Genomic DNA, 19,518 nt, shown 5'->3' with positions numbered 1-19,518 from the left:
AAGCTAGCCTGTTTTCAAAGTCTGCTATTGTAAATTCGTATTTACAGACGTGGTAAACAACCAAATAGAGTACAATTGCGCAAAAAATAAATAGAGAGCGCAAAATAGGTCTTAACTCTAAGGTCATTAGATCAACACACTACGTGTTAAGGTAGCGCCATTACATTCCTGGCGTGAGTTTATTGTGAAACAAAGATAACAAATGCAAATGTCGTAAGTGCGACGAGGAAGACATCAGTTTCAGGGAATTTTGTTTGGCAGAATGACAGCAGTCTTTTAACGTCAAAAAAGTTAGGTTATGCGTTATGCTGACATTTTTTAAATTAATTAGACATCTTCATAAGATGTATCGAAATATAGGAACGATTGTTAATGGACCTTTACAAATAAGGATGGTCTTTCTCGTACAGTGACGTCATTGCGTAAAGGAATTCTGCGTCCTGTGAGACAACAAAGGTGTTGACCCTTAGGTAAAATAACTTCGACGAGTTAAACCAATGGAAATAAGTGTAGCGGTCAACTGTTCTCTCACAATGCCCAGATCTCACGCGCACATTTTCCATCTCTTATAAATGTAAAGGTCCATTGCCTGAACCCAAAAAGAAAACAACAATAGGTACCAGTTGAAATATCTTTATTTTTGAAGAGTTGCCTGTTAGAATTGCAAGCTTGATCAGCACTTCTTGAGCGTAGTTACACTATTCCAAATAATAGCCACTATCACAAAAATAATGTTCACTCAGGACGTGTATTTATTTGTATCTTAAATTATAACAATTTCTTAGGAAAGCTATTGGGGCCAAACAATACTTTCAATCCACCGGGTATAAGGAGACACTCTGGTGTACACTCCTATGCTGTTTTCAAGCCCACAAGCTTTCCCGAATGAGGTAACCCCAACAATAATAAAATAATCCGGACTTGCTGGCTTCTTATATTGCAGTGGTCCTCCAGAATCTCCCTATTAAATAAAACAATTTCAAATTATTTCTAATCCAATTTATATCATTACCGGACAAGTATCTCTCCCTTCAGCATCTCCTGCACACAACTGAATGTCCTCTCTGATCCCTTTCGCTAACTTTTTCTTCGAAATAGATGCATACTGCTTCTGACAAACATTTTGGCCGACAGGATTTAAATCAGCTTTTAGAAGATGATTGCTTTTTTCCCCAAAAATGTCAATTTTACCCCATCCCGTCACAGTCAAAATATGTGGAATTGATTTTTCAACATGCAAACACGCAGGTTTGACCAAATTGTTGAAAACTGCTGAACGATCTAGTTTTATCAAAGCAATGTCGTGATAGTGGGACGCCGATTTGTACTCAGAATGGACAAAAGTTTCAGCAACTGCAAACTCTTGAGGTTTGGGAACATCTTCCACGTCTTGGAGATCCAAGTCACCCAGACGAACCCATCTGGCAGGACCACTGATAATGATTTGAAGTTATCAATTGTAAATATTTGACACAAAGTAACTCACGTTGTTTTGGGATTTATGCAGTGGGCGGCGGTTAGAACAAATTGTTCGCTTATTAAGCTGCCCCCGCACAACCATTGGGCGGTGTTCTTCTCACCGTAGCCAACAGCGGCCTGAAATAATAATTCGACAAAAATTACCAAAAATATTTATAAAATGTATGTAAAAAAAAACGTGTCAACTTTAATTACCATGTGGGGAAATTCTCCGGCCAGAGTTTTCTCTCCGTGCGAAACAAAATTCGCAATATTACCTTGTTTGTAATATGTTAAGCATTCTAGAAAGGTTCACAATGAGCTGTAAATAATACATTAATACAAATAAATCGACTTACTCAATTCACTTTTCTCCATTGGACAACACAGTAAAGGGAAAAACGTATCATTCTGACAATATTGAAATGTTTTGTGTGAATTTGATTCATCCTTAGCGTAAGCACATTCGGTAGGAGAAAAGCAGAGACCTGTCTTCCCTGTATCTTTTAGAATGCACTCATCACCTACAAATTAGTTTAAAATTGTTTTCTTGCAGTACCTGCACCCGCGTATTACCAAAATAAACATCTTTGCCATAAATCGCAGAAAATATGGACGATACAAATAACCAGATTTTCTTCATGTTGAAAGACGACTAAGAATGATGATGGAGAAAATGTCGGTCTTCACATTTTAAGTATTTAGTCATTAATTAAAAAGTAGTTTGGTTAGTGGTAATTAGGAAGAAGATAAGATACCAAAAATGTTGTTGTATTTTTGTGGAATTTTTAAGTGTCTTGTTGTCGTTCTAATGATTTAAAAAATCCAAGTATCTGACAATTCTGTGAATTAATTGAATGATTTGACGTGGTCTTATGATGTCAGATCTGATTTCATTAAAATTGGAATGCTACTTTGACTAGTTTTGAATTGGAGTCAAAATGTGTTTTGGTATATATTTTTTTATCTCTTGGTTCTATAACTGCAACAGTATTATATCATATATAAATTGAGAAATTTTATACAAAAAATATTCTTTTATTATACGTCCAGAAAATGTTTTGCGAGTGCTCGTGTTGCTGCACCTCGGCTAGTCGCCTTGGCTACGCAATACCACTCACACTCGCAAAATATCATTTTCCCGACTACTGATCCAAATAACTATTAATGTACTTAGTTCGTACAAGCAAGCATTTTCATGCATTACGACTTAATACGTTTAAATACAAATTCATATAACTCATATAAGTATTCAAAAAAGCAAAACATTTTGTCTGAGGTAGTTGAATATTTGTATGTACTTTCATTTGGTAGGTATTAATATTGTATCAAAAGTATCCATCAACCCACTGTACTAAAAAAAAAATTACAGCTCGTAAGAACTGTCGAAAATGGGTTTTTGATAAATATCTCTTTATCTAGTGGTTCTAGGAATGGTTGTGAAAGAATACAACAACTAGGAAAACATCGTTTACTTATCGTTAAACATTTTGATAAACAATTTGTTATAAACAAGTTCACATTATTGGACTAGCATCTGTTCCTCCTCTGGCTTTTAGAAGATGATTATTCTTCCCCAAGTAATGTCAGTTTTACAGCATCCTGCCACAGTTTTTGGAACTGATTTTCCAACAAGTAAACACGCAGATTGTACAATATCATTGAAAACTGCTGGACGATTTAGATTTATCAAAGCAACGAGACGAGGATTTGTACTTAAGATGGATGAAGGTTTCAGCAACTGCAAAGACTTGGGGTTTGGAAACATCTGTCAGGTCTGGGAGGTCTAAATCACCGAGACGAACCCACTTAGTTGGACCACTAATAGTCATTTGAAATTATTAATTGTGAATATTTGACAAATAGAGTAACTCACGTAGTTTTGGGATTTATGTCGTGGACGGCGGGTCAGAACAGATTGTTTATTAATTACCGTGACTGTGAGATCATTTAAATTTATAATTAACGTAGGCTATGACTTTTAAATTAGATTGGCAACAATTTATTAAAAGAAATGAAGCACTAGAAGATAATACAGTTTTATTAACAATCATAGAAAATGTTCAAAATGTTCTCTCCCGGCCTGGCTACAACTGTCAATTCGCCGTTTCATATTTTGTATTGAATTTTGAAGCGTCATTTTGACAGTTCATATCAAGGTGTCAACAGTGTTGCCAATCTAATTTAAAACTCATAGCCTACTTTAATTGTAAATTTAAATGATCTCACAGTATTAAACTGCCTTCGCGTAACCAGTGGGTCATTTTTGTAATAGCATAAACATACCCGACATAACCTAATTTTTTTTTAACGTCGTGTCAAGTTAAAACATCCAGTCAGTGCCAATTACGAAACAGAAAAATACCAATATTGTTCAATTGTTTCATTGCCAACAGTCATTGCTGATTACCTAGCGCACGTAAAATTTAATGTAGGTATAGTCCAATTTTCACCCTTTTGCGATGACGTCATTATCTAGTAACTTTACGTATGTTTGAGCTAGGATCAGAAACAAATTTGAATTGATCATAAATAACTATAAATGTGTCAAATTTGTTGACAATTGCTTCGAAAGGTTATGTTTGTAATCAATGTAATAAGTGAAAGAAATTAAAGATTGTCAAAGTGACAGAAGCATAAAATAACCTCAAAGTGACCATCAATAAATAAACGTACTTTTTTTTTGTTTTTTTTCTGTTTCTGTCGTTTCAATAAAGAGAAAGCGAGGAAGGAAATCGTGACGTCACCTCAAAAGGGTAAAAATTGGACTATATCCTTCAAGCAGTAAGTTTAAGTTTATCCAATTGACGGGTGCAAAAGTAAAAGGAATTAATTATGAATTTTATTATTGAATGGTTGTAAAAGAAGACAACAATTTAATGTTTAAAAAATGTTTATTTATTCTTAGACTATATTTTTACACAGATTTTTAGATTTTTTTTAACTACCACATATTTTCAGATAGCTTTCCTGTATTCATTATTGGACATTATGATAATGCCTAAATGAAAGTCAAAACATATTCTGTGCAACAAAAGACGAAAACAATAATTATTATTATTGAAGCTTATTTATTTATAAGAACAGAATTATCGAAACAAATTCATATTTTATTTATTTAGTTACAAATAAATAGTGACAGACGCACAGATATGTTCAAAATTTTAATTGATTTATTATTCCTGTCACACTATTGGGGCCAAACAATCCTTTCGATCCACCTGGCGTAAGGTGCCACTCTGGTGTACACTCCGGCACTACTCTCCACCCCACAAGCTTTACCAAACGACGTAACTCCAGCAACAAGAAAATACGCGCGATTCCCTCTTTTCCTGAACTGCAACGGCCCTCCAGAATCACCCTAATCGCTCAAAATCAAAACAACACAATCACAACTTATCAAAATATTACCGAGCAAGCGTCTCGCCCTTCAGGGTGCCCCGCACACAATTGAATTTTCTTCTTGATCCCTCTGGCCAACTTCTTCCGCGACGTGTGAGCGTACTGCTGCTTGCAAATCTCTGAATCGACAAGATTCACTTCCGCTTTGAGCAAATGACTGCTCTGCGTCCCGTAAAAATCAGTTGTACCCCACCCAGTCACAGTCATAGTCTTGGGAAAAGAGCCGTGGACGTGCAGACATGCGGGTTTCACGAAAGGGTTGAATTCCACTGGACGGTCTAGTTTCACCAAGGCGATGTCGTGGTAGTGCGAGGGATATTTGTATTTGGGATAGACGAAGGATTTCACAATTTGGAATTGTTGAGGTGCGTGATACCTTCTGGTGAGTTGGAGGTTCACATTTCCGAGGCGAACCCATCTGGCCGAGCCTCTACACAAGAAAAATATATTGTTGGAAATTATTATGACGTCTGTTGACTCACGTTTGTGCTGAGTTTATGCAATGAGCTGCAGTTAGGACAAATTGTTCGCTTATTAGACTTCCTCCGCACAACCACTCGGTGGTGTTCTTGTCTCCATAACCGATAATTGCCTAGAAGCGTTGTTGGGGAGATGATTTACACAATAATCAACACTTTTTGACATACCATGTGGGGAAACTCTCCGGCTAGAGCCATTTTACCATGAACAACAAAATTCACAAGGGGGTTGTTGTAAAATGATTTGTAATACATAAGACATTCTAAAACACAGTACTAGATCATAATTGAAAACGAAAAACTCCAAACTCACTCAGTTCACTCTTTTCTAGAGGGCAACACAGTTTAGGGTAAAATATACTTTTTCCACAATACTGAAACGTTTTTTCGGAGTGTCTCTTGTCTAGAGCAAAATCACACTGAACACTAGGAATGCAGTAACCTTGCTTAATTGTGTCTTTTAGGGTGCACGGCTCACCTACAAACCAAAATCAATTTTTTAAATTTTATTACTCACTGACTTTACCGATATCTTGGGTTTTGCAGTAATTTACAGTAAATATGAAAACTCCACACAAAAAAATCTTGTTCATGTTGGAACAGTATTGGTGCTAATGAAGAGAAGAGATTTATCGCTTGTGGTTACCGGAGTACGAAATATACTATTACTCCATTGTATATTTTAATTTGATAAACGATTTAGTTTACATTTATATTTATCTACATATTTGGTTTAGTTTGTGGTCACAGATAAAATGTAATAGGAAATGCTTAAGAAACCATGGATTGCCAGGATTTAAATACAGGGTTATTATAAATGTTTCGAACATCGTAGTTGGCGTTGCAGCGCACTTAAATAAAGCGCACAGCCACCTACGACGTTAGAAACATTTATAATAACCCTGTAACCCGGTATAATGTTAATGTATTTTTTAATGTACAAATTATTGCTAAAGGTGTTAAAAATTATGACACCCCTATCGTGTCTTCAATATTGTATTTTATCTGGCAGTGAAAATAAAGTTTGTTATTACTTGAAGACAAATTCTTTGAATTTGTTTGTTACAGTAATTTCTTGGAAATATACGTACCAATAAACTCTTTGTCCTATATTTATACTCTTACTACATTAAATAGTGTGAGTATTTGGCTCATTTACTGAAAGAAATGTATTTTTAATGGAGAAGGCACATTTAGTAGATTATATGGTAAGGAAGGGAAGTATACTTAATTCTGATAAATTATCACCAACTTTAATATTCGTTTTAGTGATTGGACTGTGTATAACAGACGAAAACAAAAATAAAATATTTTTTCACTTTGTTAGCAGCCATAATTATTATTAGGCATAGTTTACCGTAAATACATTTTACAAGAAAATAACAGCAGAAACCGTTTTAGCAAAATACCATTAAACTTTATTTATAAATAATAAATTAACAGATATGTTATAATGTTCTAAAAGAACATTAAAATTTAGGGAATGATGATTTATGAATGTATGGAATATACACCACAACTGCATATACAGGGTGTATCTGAAATACATGTGTTAATTTTAACCAGTGGAAGAACTCGCCAATTTATGAATCTTTTGTTTATAATATTTTGCAAAATTCGCAAAAGTTTTCTAAGATTCTTTGCTCCCCAATTTTTACCAAACTTTTTTTGTGTGATTAACTGTCTATTTTTTGGTAACCATGAGAATTTTAATTTTAATTGTTTATGTAAATTTTTGACAAGGCTGCGTTTCTCTCTTACCCGTTAGCGGGTATACATTTTGATGGCTAATTTCTTCCAAATTTTAAATCAATTTGTAACGATTTTTCGTAAAAAATTCAAATAGTCAAATTTCATTTAACAAGCTCTGCTACGTGTTAAAATTAACACACGCATTTTAGATACACCCTGTATATGCTAGATCTATGGATGTGAAGTTGACATTGTTTTAAAATATTTAGTAGTAATATCCATTTTGCCAAAATGCATTCCAAAAAATTAATGAAATTAACAGTTTGATATGCACGAGGAACATTATTTAAAAAAAAAGTTTCACTTCAAAAATGCATCATTTAATCAATTTTTCAATAATATTTTTCATCTGTTTGAAATTGAATTTCAGTCAATGACAAACACTCGACAGCTAATATTAATGTCCTAGTGCAATATTCCATTATTTCACAAGTGCATTGATTAATTATTGCAGTGAAGTGTGTTATTACGTCATTTCAATGAATGTTATAAAGTTTGACATCATGTACTGATTTCGTTCTGGTATAAATTCCAAACATCCCATTTAAAACACTTTCAAAAAAATTCGTCATACTATTTGAAATTTTCCTTTTAAAAGGTGAATGCTATTCCGTGTGATCTAAAAAAAATCAACAACTATCATTGTTCAGCTGACAGTTCTAATACTTATTTTGCTTACTCATTTTATTATCACACTGTATTTTAAACCCGTCATGGCCAAATAAACTTTCATCTCAAGTGAAGTTTCAAAAATCACGTTTCAGAAGATTCCAAAAGTCTTCTGGATATGATGTGTTGTCAGTGTTGTCAGATTATTATTTATCGCTACAAGGAGTCTATAAACTATGTATTTAGACACCTTAAATGTTTATTTAAATAACAATATTTTTAAAGTTATACAGTGAGCGGCAAAAGTATGGAATAAATTCCTTAAAAATTAAACAAAATTTTTTTCAAACAAATCTTTGGACAGGTCAATTTTAGTTTATAAAAATACATGTTTTAGTACCAAACTAAATTCCATTTGTTTTCAAGTTATGACGTCATCGATAGTTTTATTAAATGGAAATCCCCTATTTTTTTTTTATTCTGATAGCCCTTTTAATTGTCTAAATGACAGTGTAAAAATTTTGTTATCTTACATAAGGAAATTTTTGAGAAAAAAAATAATAAAGTCGGAAAAAAGAAATTTTATAACGAACAAAAACAAGTCAAAAAATCAAGTAGGTAAATCAAACAGTCAAATGTTACTGTCAATTTCATTCGTATGTGTTTTTTGTTTTACAAAACGTTTTCGAAAATGACTCATTTAACAGAAACACAACGTATAGAAATTTTAATTTTGATTGGGTGCGGAGATAAAACTAGATGAAACTAAAACAGTGGGAATTTCTTCATAAACTTGCTTTTTGTCAACAAACTGGGGGATGGCAATTCGAACATTTAATTCCATAATTTTAAGAACTTACTAACACAGATTTTGACTTGTTTTTGTTCGTTATAAAATTTATTTTTTTCAACTTATGTAAGGTAACAAAATTTTTATACTGGCATTTAGACAATTAAAAGGTCTATCAGAATCAAGAAAAAAAATAAGGGGTTTCTATTTAAAAAAACTATCGATGACGTCATAACTCGAAAACAAATGACTGCTTGGAATTTTATTTTATATTAAAATATGTATTTTTATAAACTAAAATTGACCTGTTCAAAGATTTTTTCGAAAAAAATTTTGTTTAATTTTTAATGAATTTATTCCATACTTTTGCCGCTCACTGTATGTATAACGAGTGTTCAAATACATTTGTGGTCAAGCAGATCGTGGTTTTCCTTCTCCTTTCCAAACGTGAGTCGTCTTTTTAGTTGACAAATTGAAGTTTTCGGTTCATTTTATATGATTTTCCTGACTCCTTCAACGGTTTCTGAAATACCTATTAATAGTTGTCCACTTTCACTCTTTCGTCCTCTTTCACAAAATATTTGACCGCTGATGAAGCTACGCCATACGTAATGCAAACAAAACCAAGCATCAGCCTACTTGACCAAACATTTCTTTGAACACACGGTACTTCCTACTCCAACAGCGACTGCATAAAATTTCTCAAAGTACATTTTAGAATTTATACTTCCATGTTTAAAATGCAATTTATCGCATATGTTTCCAGGAAGCTAAGTGATCTTTTAATTACTCCTTGACAAGCTGTGACTTTGTGCGCTTTAGTCACGAGCTGAAGCTAGCAACGGGCCTTTTAGTTACGGGCTGAAGCTTTTCAATCGCAAAAATCATGTAACACTCAAAATCAAGTTAGTTGTCACTTGTCAATTGACGTTGATCAGTTTCAAATTTTCTGTTTAAATTCATGTTTAATAAAGAAATTACGTGTTGTATTTGTATTGTTTATTTGGTCGTAATATGCAAACTTTTCTAGACACTCGTTTATTAAACACTCGCTTCGCTCGTGCCTAATAAAACTCGTGACTAAAGTGCCATTTATAAATCTTGTTGCATAATATACTATTATTACTCATGAATTTATTTAAACTTGTTTCAGCTTCAAATTAGGAAACTTTAAATGGTAAATGTGTAGATCAACGAATATTTATGAATGCTTTGTCATTTTCTGTCTGCACTTTCGCCCACATCGCATTCTTTTCAAAACCCAAATTAATTGTAACTTTGATACAAGATGAGCAAATACTGAATTCCTTTCCCAAAGTACTGAAAAATAAGATTCCTGCAAAGAATCACCCAAATCACTTTACTCACGTCACCGATCAGGCCAATATTTATTTTAAAGAAATTAGCTCCTGTGATCGTGACTTCCTCGTGCAGCATCTGAAGAAAAAACATATTTATCTAAAAAAAAAATGCTCACTAGTCATCATAATGTCTAGTTTCACAAATTACTTCTCTCTGAACCAACCGGTCTTTGTTCAGCGCCAATTTAATCGCAGTTTGTTTAACCGTTTTGGCCTGAAATGCAACATACACTCATTGATTTCTAAACAAGAACAAGAGATTTACTGCAGTGGTGACTCGATGAATCTGGGTAATCACGACAACGGTTTTGATCAAAATGGCAGACAGCCACACCAAGACAGTCACTGATTCCTGAAGCGCGCTGTTCATAATCTGATAATAAATATGATAAACGACCATCACAAAAGTAACACACAATGGAACAACCAACTGAAACGCGATCACCTCATTCGCTTCCGACACTAGCTCGTAAGCGTCGTGGTAGAAGCGTCTTATTTTTTGTACGAGTTGTACCGACGTTTCGTCCGTCTGCATCTTCACGTTCAAGCGATGGAAAATATTTTCAGTGATGGCAAACAGCGTTACGCATTTACCAGTCATGGTGACTTGCATCATATGCAAGCCTTGGTAGAACAAGAAGTCTAGAGCGACAGTTGTTGGCTGGAAGCCTAATTTGCAGAAGATGGTCGCAGTGTCTATGTTGAAGTAAGTGTAGACAGAAAATTCCGCAAGAATTATGACAGTCGCTCGATTTCTCAGCTTCTTGTAGTCCAGGAATATATTGTTTCGGCGAAGATCTTTGTCCACTTTGTAAAATTGTCGCAGCAGATTTAGGAATTTGTTGTTGTGGTACTTGTCCCAAATGATGTTGACCCCGATTAAAGAAAATGCGTTGACCAAGAACACTACAGCGTAGACTTTTTGAAGGGTGTCGGGTGCGGTAATGTATTTTCCAAATGTGTTAATTGCAGCATACCAAACGTACACCACATGAATTACGTAAATAGTTAAATTCAAAATTGAAAAATATGTGTTTCTGTAGGTGTTTCGTACGTGGTCTGTTGAAAATAATACGAAGCCTGTTGTTTTCAACAGAAGGAGTAGAGGGTACAAAGAGAAAATTATGTCGTCGCTTGCAGTAAACATTTTCTTTTGCAGGAAGAGAAACGAGCTGGTTTGTCTTTTGACGCACTTAGATTTGCTCAATTGATTAAACAATGGACAACAGAAGCAATTAATTTAATAAATGATGTTGTTTGTGTATTGCGTTGTTGTTCCGAGGTTAAATGTAATTGAAATCGAGCTGGAAATAGTATACGGTTAGTAGATTTGACTTGATTGATCAATTATGTAAAGTGAAAATATGAAGTTTCAAAGAAATTAGTTCTTATCCATGACGGTTGAAGAATGTCAGTGTTTATTTCACATGGTACATATTTATTTACTTGCTAGATTTTTTCCAATTAACTACGTAGGAGCAAAAAGTACAAAATGTAGTAAATTGTTTTTCGCATTGTTTAAAACAAGATGTAGGTGTACAAGGGAATGGAATTTGGAGTAGAAAAAGGATCAAGAAGATAATATAGCAAGATCTAATTAAAATTTTTCTTTCGCAAGCGAACATCCTTTCTTCTCTTTTCCATTTTCTAGCGATGTTACCGTTACAGAAACATAGAAAATTTCAATTATCCATACTCTGTGTGTTTCAAAAATTTAACATCAAGAGCCGCTGTGAAAAACAGAAACATGGAAGACAAGTTTAAATTAGTGCAATAGCCACAGACTAAGACTTACATAACCTAACTTTGTGAATTACAATAATATTGAATCGTATCTATGGAATGGAGGCTCGGTCAAATGTGACTCATTCATGTAGGAACCGTTCTTAAACCAAACCGATTTTTGATCTTTGTTGATAATAATTATCGTAGTAATGACAGTTATGTTTAGATTATTCAACTCATACATTTTCAAATTTTTCTTTGTTCACAGTCGCTCTTAAAAGCATGCATTTTTTGTAACATTTGATTGATTTTTGAAAATATTTGAGTAATTCCGCCGTTCGCGAGATAAAAGCTTCAGCAAATGTAATTTATTTCCAAAATGAAAAAAGAAGAAGCAGAAGTGGCTATATTTTTGCTCCTATTAATATAATAAACTCTTTTCTACGACTGCTACTAATGCGGTTAAAAAAATTACTACTTTAGGCACTTGTTGCATAAATTATATTTTTTATACAATTAGCAAATTAATAAATATAATTTAAATACCCAGAAAAAACGGAAGTGTGTATTGTAGAGGGTGTGGTAATTCTATCTTATTATAAATTATAAAATATATATTATAATTTGACAACTGTCAATGCTAAGAAGTTACTAGACAAAATATATAAATTACAGCCTACTCTAATTCCGAATTTATTTGAAGGCACCGTATAACATTTACAACCATGTTTACAACACTGTAACACTTCTCATACGTTGGCACTGTTGGCAGCTATGCACAGAAATGTCATGTGAATAGTTTGAGGTTAGTTGTGACCATGTTATGTTGCTGTAAACTCGCTATATTCTTCATTTTATTATCTCTAAATAAGAACAATGAAAACAAAAAGAGGCTTCACGCCGTGATTCTACTGTTTCAAATTTCAAATATGGGTTTGTTTCACTTGTTCACAAGTTCAACGTTGCCGCACTTCCACAGTCTTAATGCATCGGGTAAAAGTGATTTACAATTAATTTTTATAAAACAGTGTTGTGAAAACTAATATAATTTTGCAAAAACTTTCGCCATTCAATAACTAAATGTACAAAAAAAAAAGAATATCAACATAATCCTGGCACAACGGAGAAATCAACCTCCCCAATTGTTATCAATTTCGTATTTGTTTATTTACTAATTCCTCGGATTTTTTAATGTATCCAGCAGAAACATTTTGATTTCTTTCGGAGTTCAAAAAATGCTGTTTCGAACCACCGAGTTAGTACTCGCGCTTATTTTTTCTTCGATTCCCTATATTTTATGTTATTTAGCATTTATTTCTTAGCATAACATCTGAATATCGGATTGTATTTTTCTATGTGTTTTGACCACGGCCTGTTTGCCAGACCTTCTGCAAAATATGGCTGAAAATAAAACCCACAAATCCTCTACGTCGATGTTTACGCAAACACGGCAATGCAAGTCCTGGAGTGCTGCGCATATCACATTTCGTAACCGCCGCAGCGGATTGAAGTGGGATTTCTTCCGTTTGAATCTATTTTAGTGGTACGAAATCGCTTTTGTACATAGACTAAAAGCGACGTTCTGCAAGTGGGAGAAATAAAAGTCAAGACAGTTTTTCGGTTTTTATTAAACAACTAGATATATCTATGGTATGTAACGTAACGTAAAGACACGTAAAGAAAAATCTGGAACAGATTTACTTACCACGTAATAAACATCTAATAAATGATTTCGACAACAATTCAACGATGACTAAATCTATGTTAGCAATGAAAAGCGTTTTATACATGAGCCATTGCATACATCGACGAAACGACAAACACACTACCGAAATCAATAGAAATGTAATATTTATCATTTCTTGGAATCATGTCTGTTGATGAAAATCGAAAAATGGCGTCATTTTTCATCCCTCACGAATGTAAATAGAATATAAAAATATTACAAGTAGCGTGCTCCCCTAAAATCTCCTAAAAAATAATACTCTAGAATTCTCTGATCCTATGTACAGTTTTTGTTATTGTATTTTATAGCAGTATACCATGTTTACATTGTACACATCGATGAACAAACAACTGGTTTACACAATTTTGATTTTTTGAACACATACTTAATCTTACGCTATGTATATGTAGGTACAGCTTGTGTGAACTGAACACGTACGTACAAGTCTAACAAAGTGGCGGATGTCCTAACTCAGTTGAAAGTTCTACAAGAACTTGATATGTATTTACCGCGAATTTAGAAGCAGGTCCTGCATTGTCCGAGAGAGAAAACAAAGTTGCCGTCCTAGCTAGCGGAACTGAACAGACTAAGGCCAGAATTGCTCCTCAAACAGTCTTTACACAAACCGAAATATGTACAGGTGCTGGCTCCAGTTTACGATTCTGTGGCGGGTCTCTTCGACACCCAAGCGTTTATGCTGGGGATGTTGTACACTTTTACTTTGAGGGCCTTCAGGGCCGGGTACTGGTCCAGCGCCGCCTTCCCGAAGATGTGCTCGAAGTTCTCCAGCGACACGGCGAACACGAAGTCGCACCAGGTTATCTGCAAAAGAAAACATCTTGGTTGGACGACATTCACGGCCATCCTCCTAAATCGTCCTAAATTATTTAAACGACAGTTTCATGACTTTGAAGAGCTACACAAGAAAATTATACGTTGCAAAAAAAAAAACAAGCAAAAACGAATCTTAATTGAGTGAGCGTGACTGTTGTTGTGCAGCGCCTTGTTTTAGGCAACCAAGTAATCACATCAATTTTCGTTGCAGTAGTATAGGTACGGTAAACTCGTGTGCGGCAAACTTTCACAGCTGAAACGCTCACAATAAGCCTGTATTTAACGGGCTGAAAATTGCATCGATATGTTGTGGGCAGACAATTTGTAAGGTTTCAGGCTGGAAGGCCGGTCTGAATGGACCAACAGTCGATCAATCATTTCCTTTATTTGGTAAGTGTGCGGTGGCTGTCGTCCTTGCACAAACGCGCAAAAGACGGCAGAATAACGATAAAAACGGTGGAATTTCGAAATTATCACTCACTTCGTTTCCGACTGAAAAGCCGTTGTTTTCAGAGAGGATTTTCTCGAATTTGGACAAGTAGAACGGGATGGTTTCTTTCATCAGTCTGGCCTTCTTTTCTTCTTTCTTGATCGGGTCTTGCTCCATTCTGAACTGTGCCAGGACTGCAACACAAAGTATTAGATCGGTTGCAAGTACGAATTTGATAGTTAAAATCGAACAATAGGTCCAAGAATGTTCACCAATGGAGGAAGCTTTTCAAGCTGTTGGAGTATTGTCGGGCGATATTGCTTTTATTGATTAGTAATTTTGTGTAACAATAGTTTGACAAGCTTTTAACTGAACAATCATAATTAATGAATGGAATTAAACAAGCCACTGTCTATGAGCTTCAGTGGAGGAGTAATTTTGTGTGAGCGACTGTTGGGAATACGTCAGTCAATTTAAACGTTCTAATTAAAGTCGGAAAAAAGAATGGAGACAATGCCGGAAAATTAATGACCGCAAGTTCGCCCTGAAACGTTGTAAGCTGCGGTAGATTCTTGACAAATCGTCTTCGTGAAGAACAAAGACGAGTTTGGAAAAATTTTTAACAAGAAAATTTAAATAAGCGGAATTTGCTCTTGAAAATTTAATTAAATCACGCCAATCCAGGTCAATTAACAGGTCGTGATAGTTATTAACTGTAACTATAAAATAATTAGATACGTAAGTTATGTTGGTAAGCTTGAGTGTTAAACTGGGACGTCTAAGGAAATAAAACTTATACTTCACGTATCCTGTTTGGCTAATCCGACTTTCGCCGATTACAGCGTCGTGCCAGGACTAAGAGGGAAGTTCTGGGAAACTTCCTAACACCCTTATATTGGGGAGATTAATCCTTTTATTAAGAAAATTTTCATTTTCGTGGAATTATTGCACAAAGAGCGTCCTCTTGTTGGATGGCTCTCGTCTTTCGGAAAATTGTATCAGTTTTCTGTTTTCCAACAAATTAGGTTTAATTAAAAATTAATATCCCATAAAGAGCGAACCAAAAAACATTACGTTTTTCAAACTTCTCTTTATCGACTCGACGAATGGTGAAATTCGTCAGTCAGATTAAATAAAAATGAAAAGGATTATTCCGAAATGAGGTTCGCGAGCGTCTAAAAATTGGTTAAACTCTTTGGTTCGAATGTAAATTGTTCAGTTCTGTGCAGAATTTAAGAGTAAAAAGGGAAATTTCTCATTGTATAAAATATATTGGTGGAAAAAGCTTCAGTCCAGTCGAGAAAGTGTCAACTTTACAGTTTAATCGAAAACATTCTGAACAAAAAGTTTTCTTGACATTTGTCCACAAACAGGTACAAATAAAAAGATTCATGATTTTCACAGTGTAATTCGATCCGCTACATCCTCAAGGGAAATGGAAAAATCAAACAAATATTGTTAATCAGAATACATTGATTTGTGTTATTTCGACGTGAAAATAACCAAATGCTTTTTGTAGATTATTAAATTATGAGTAAATTTGGTCATGTGAAAAATTTCGATAGAAGTAACACCTTTTACGATAATGATCGGGGATCGTCATTTGCATTCTTTAATATACGAGTACAAACTGATAAAACTAATTTTTTGTTCGGAATTTTTTACGTCAGGATTCCCTGTCTACTGGATTATCAACCTTTAAAAAATAAAAGAAACTGAACTGGTGGGGAAGAAACTTAGTTTAATTCAAGCACAACAATCATTTTACAAACAAATTGACAATTGCATAATGCCCATATCTTCTAAATAACATTTTTTCAGATACAGGGTGTCTTAAAATTATCGTATTTCGAGTTCGGGGCTTAGTAGGGGACATCCTGTTGACCAAGTAGAAATGTTTAGAAAAAAAATTGCTGTCACTTTGAAAAAAATATCAAAGTTGCCAATATATGTTCAAAAGTAATAATAATATTCTAGCTATGTTGTACAAAAATTGGAAAAATAAAACTTTTATTTTTTCGAGATAAAGCTGGTTTTTCAAGAAATGTCTTTTCATTTATATTTTAATATTTTACATAATCATCCTCACCATATTTAAAAATAAATGTCAACTATTTATATTTTTTATTTGAAGAAAACATGATGAAAAGTTTGAACCTTCCGACCTATATATCTTTGTAAAGACCCCCCCTATATTTTTTATTTTATTTTTTTGAGATTCCTGAGATTTTTTCCTACAAGACCCCCGACTTGGAGTACGTTAATTTTGCGACACCCTGTATAATAATCAAGCACAAATTGTAAAAAAAATATAGAATAAATTGTTTTGCAGAGTCCAAAAGTTTGTGATTTGATTAGTCTTAAAATACTAAGTAAAATGGTATCGGTTGTTCATTTAAATTTGTCCTCAAAGTAGGCGCTGAAGAATCGATTGTGAACGCACCACAGACTATATATCACAGATCTAACCTTACTTTTTGCGTTGTTTGTGTTTTTACCATGTTTTTACTCTGCAGGCTGCCGAGTGGCGCGTTCACAATCGACCCCTCAAACGCTCACTTTGAGGTTAAATTTAAATGAACACCAGATATTTTCTCATTGATTCATAATTAATTATTTTTATAAAAATTTACAAAACAAGTTTAACTGATTGAAATTGAAGGAAGACCTGTGAAAAGTTCAAGACAGATGAAAACTATTATGTGAGCTTTTGTTGCTTTTTGGAAGAAGAAAATCTGTTTAAAGAAATAAAAACTTTTACTCCTATTACTTAGTTCAATTTAATCAGGTTTAGGAGAGAATCTTTTGGACCTTCACTCTAATTCTCTTGATCCCTATGCAAGAGCTCATGTTGCTTTGTCTGGATTTACATTAATACCAAACGCTCAAAGCCCCCCTTTATTGATTAATGAACTTGTGAAAATCCAACTGTTCCTATTTCATTTTTCTGTTAGGGTAAATAAAAAAAAATGTCTTATAATCTTCCATTAGAAAGTACCGTTCTTGTTCATTTTGCAAACACTAGTTCCAGTTAAGTGAAATTGTAATGAAAAATATTTAATCAATCTTAGCGGCTTAGTTAGACCAGTTGGTCTCAATGGAGTAATTAGTGCCCACAAAAACACTGATTTCTGATTGGTTCGGAGAACAAAGGAAATTTGTCTTAATGTCAGTCTGAAGAAAATCAATATTTTTGTATTTTGTGAATAGTATCACTTTATATTCAATGATTAATACTTTTTTAAAGTCTGTCAAATATGATAATTTGATAAAAAAAATTAATTGCACCGTCAGACTTGACTGACATAATTACTGGTGGACGTAATACACAGTGATCAACAAGAAAACAAATCAAGAGTGCTATGTACCTCATCTTTTGTTTGATCGAAACGTCTTTCTTAGCTTATCGTACACATATTTATACTTGGTATGCACAGCCGTTTTATTGGTTGCCTATCTCTCAAAAAATTTATTAAAAACAATTAATTATTAATAATAATTAATGCTTTATCTTCAATGGTAAAACTCACCTTAACAGTTATTCTACGATAATAATTGTTGCTTACAATTACAGGAAACGTCCGTAAACTTTGCCCAAATCGAAAAGTTCTTTTCAAGGTTAACATCAACACCGTTGCTTTAAAACTGACGTTTGTTTGACATTTCACCGATAAATCTGTTTACCAGTGGCGTCGCGTTTGGTAATAAAGCTGGTAAATTACTCATTCTCAGGAATGTAAAATATTGCTCTTGTTTACTTTATACATTTTCTCCAATATCAGATAATAATAGCAAAATGCACATGACCAATAATTTGCAACGCCTGCTCTGATTTGTTTTCTTTTTGATCACTTCGTATGCTATAAACACCTAGATTATTTTAGAACCCTTAACAATTTTATTTTGGAGATTTTCACATTTCCCTCAAATTTCAAACGAACGAATCCTCCGAATTTTATTAATCTCCAGCTTGTCACTCTTCATCATCTTTGACTCGATTAAATTGTTTACAGTTTTTATCCGTTGAAAAATATTTTCACAAAATCGATGGAGCGCATTTACATAAAACTCCGCCGTTCCCATTCGACGAAAACAACTCCACCAAGAGTGAGTCCACTTTGAAAATTAAAAAGCCAAGTGCCGCTTCAAACTTTAAACGAGCGAACGCCAAAGCTGCATTTCGGGAGCACAGCTTCTGCATTTATGAACATTTATTTTTACGACTCCGAAGAGAGGTGAAGCCACCGATTAGCTTCTTCGGTTATTTTAGACCATCAGGGTCGAAAGGGCGGGGTGATTAATAGGGGGCCCTTATCTGCATCGTGATAAATGAACATGTACCTTGCTTAAGGTCTCCGAGGGTGTCGACCAGGACGTCACACTGGAGAGCTTCCCATTCGCTTCTTCCTGCCAAGCCGTACTGGCGCGCCAGATATCTCGCCACTGCATTGCTCTGCGCCACAGCTTTCCCGTCTATTTCAAGGACGGGGAGCATTCCGAACGGCATTCCTGCAAGAAATAGATCCGTTTCAGGCGAATTCACCCCGAGCTGGCGGGGTGCCTAACACACCGAATAAAATTCCACCGCTTCATTTCAATATTATCGAGGCGCAGCTCATAAACAGGGTGCGTTTTTTTAGCAGCGACGTCCGCGCCAGTAATCCACGCATTCCTGCTTTAATGAGAATTTTTATTGCTTGTGAAGCGTTGCGTTGTAATTTTTATCTGTTCTCGTCTTTGCGGGGCGTGTAAAATCGATTTCATATTTAATGAAAGAAGGTAAGATTATGCAAACACAGCTGGATAAAGTTGTTTGCTTTCCCAATTTAGACAACTCCCAGGTTCTGTTCGGTCCGAATGGCGGAGTTTTTGCCGTTAATGGGACACTGGGAGTAATGAATTTAAATGTCGTCGCGATTCGAGCTGTTAATGCAATCGGAGAGATAGACAAT

General features: G+C 34.5%; 3 protein-coding genes across 3 annotated transcripts in view; all 3 read right to left on the bottom strand.

The window, feature by feature from the left end:
- Window positions 1-617: 617 nt before the first annotated feature.
- Window positions 618-2,217, bottom strand: LOC138133188 (venom protease-like). The gene is made up of 6 exons (XM_069050997.1): window positions 2,035-2,217; window positions 1,818-1,982; window positions 1,675-1,760; window positions 1,487-1,596; window positions 1,013-1,433; window positions 618-961 (listed from the first exon to the last, which is right to left on the bottom strand). The coding sequence occupies exons 1-6, from the start codon at window positions 2,099-2,101 to the stop codon at window positions 791-793; spliced, it is 1,020 nt and encodes a 339-aa protein (XP_068907098.1). The 5' UTR covers window positions 2,102-2,217; the 3' UTR covers window positions 618-790.
- Window positions 2,218-4,403: 2,186 nt separating this feature from the next.
- Window positions 4,404-5,992, bottom strand: LOC138130974 (venom protease-like). Its single transcript, XM_069047715.1, has 6 exons — window positions 5,866-5,992; window positions 5,653-5,817; window positions 5,508-5,602; window positions 5,343-5,452; window positions 4,870-5,290; window positions 4,404-4,819 (listed from the first exon to the last, which is right to left on the bottom strand). The coding sequence occupies exons 1-6, from the start codon at window positions 5,930-5,932 to the stop codon at window positions 4,649-4,651; spliced, it is 1,029 nt and encodes a 342-aa protein (XP_068903816.1). The 5' UTR covers window positions 5,933-5,992; the 3' UTR covers window positions 4,404-4,648.
- A 7,194-nt stretch (window positions 5,993-13,186) lies between these two features.
- LOC138141508 (glutathione S-transferase-like) overlaps window positions 13,187-19,518 on the bottom strand; it is a 36,034-nt gene continuing 29,702 nt past the window's right edge. The window contains exons 3-5 of the mRNA XM_069062230.1: window positions 18,908-19,075; window positions 14,618-14,760; window positions 13,187-14,124 (exon numbers count right to left, since the gene is read on the bottom strand). Of these exons, the coding sequence (XP_068918331.1) occupies window positions 13,957-14,124; window positions 14,618-14,760; window positions 18,908-19,075 (479 nt within the window). The 3' untranslated portion in view covers window positions 13,187-13,956. The remainder of the gene's footprint in view (window positions 14,125-14,617; window positions 14,761-18,907; window positions 19,076-19,518) is intronic.

Source organism: Tenebrio molitor, chromosome 1 (genome assembly GCF_963966145.1).
Source record: "Tenebrio molitor chromosome 1, icTenMoli1.1, whole genome shotgun sequence".
In the NCBI taxonomy this organism is placed as follows: Eukaryota; Metazoa; Arthropoda; class Insecta; order Coleoptera; family Tenebrionidae; genus Tenebrio; species Tenebrio molitor.
The sequence above is the reverse complement of the archived record's forward strand: the minus strand, read 5'-3'. Positions and strand labels throughout refer to the sequence as shown.

Bases quoted from the DNA above. Each gene is read 5' to 3' on its own strand.
- LOC138130974 (XM_069047715.1), bottom strand. From the start codon at position 5,932: ATGAACAAGATTTTTTTGTGTGGAGTTTTCATATTTACTGTAAATTAC. The intron at 5,291-5,342 runs GTGAGTCAACAG...TTTCTTGTGTAG, and splicing joins TGCATAAACTCAGCACAAAC to AGGCTCGGCCAGATGGGTTC. The intron at 4,820-4,869 runs GTAATATTTTGA...TTGAGCGATTAG, and splicing joins AAGGGCGAGACGCTTGCTCG to GGTGATTCTGGAGGGCCGTT.
- LOC138133188 (XM_069050997.1), bottom strand. From the start codon at position 2,101: ATGAAGAAAATCTGGTTATTTGTATCGTCCATATTTTCTGCGATTTAT. The intron at 1,597-1,674 runs GTAATTAAAGTT...TTATTATTTCAG, and splicing joins CCGGAGAATTTCCCCACATG to GCCGCTGTTGGCTACGGTGA. The intron at 962-1,012 runs GTAATGATATAA...TTTATTTAATAG, and splicing joins AAGGGAGAGATACTTGTCCG to GGAGATTCTGGAGGACCACT.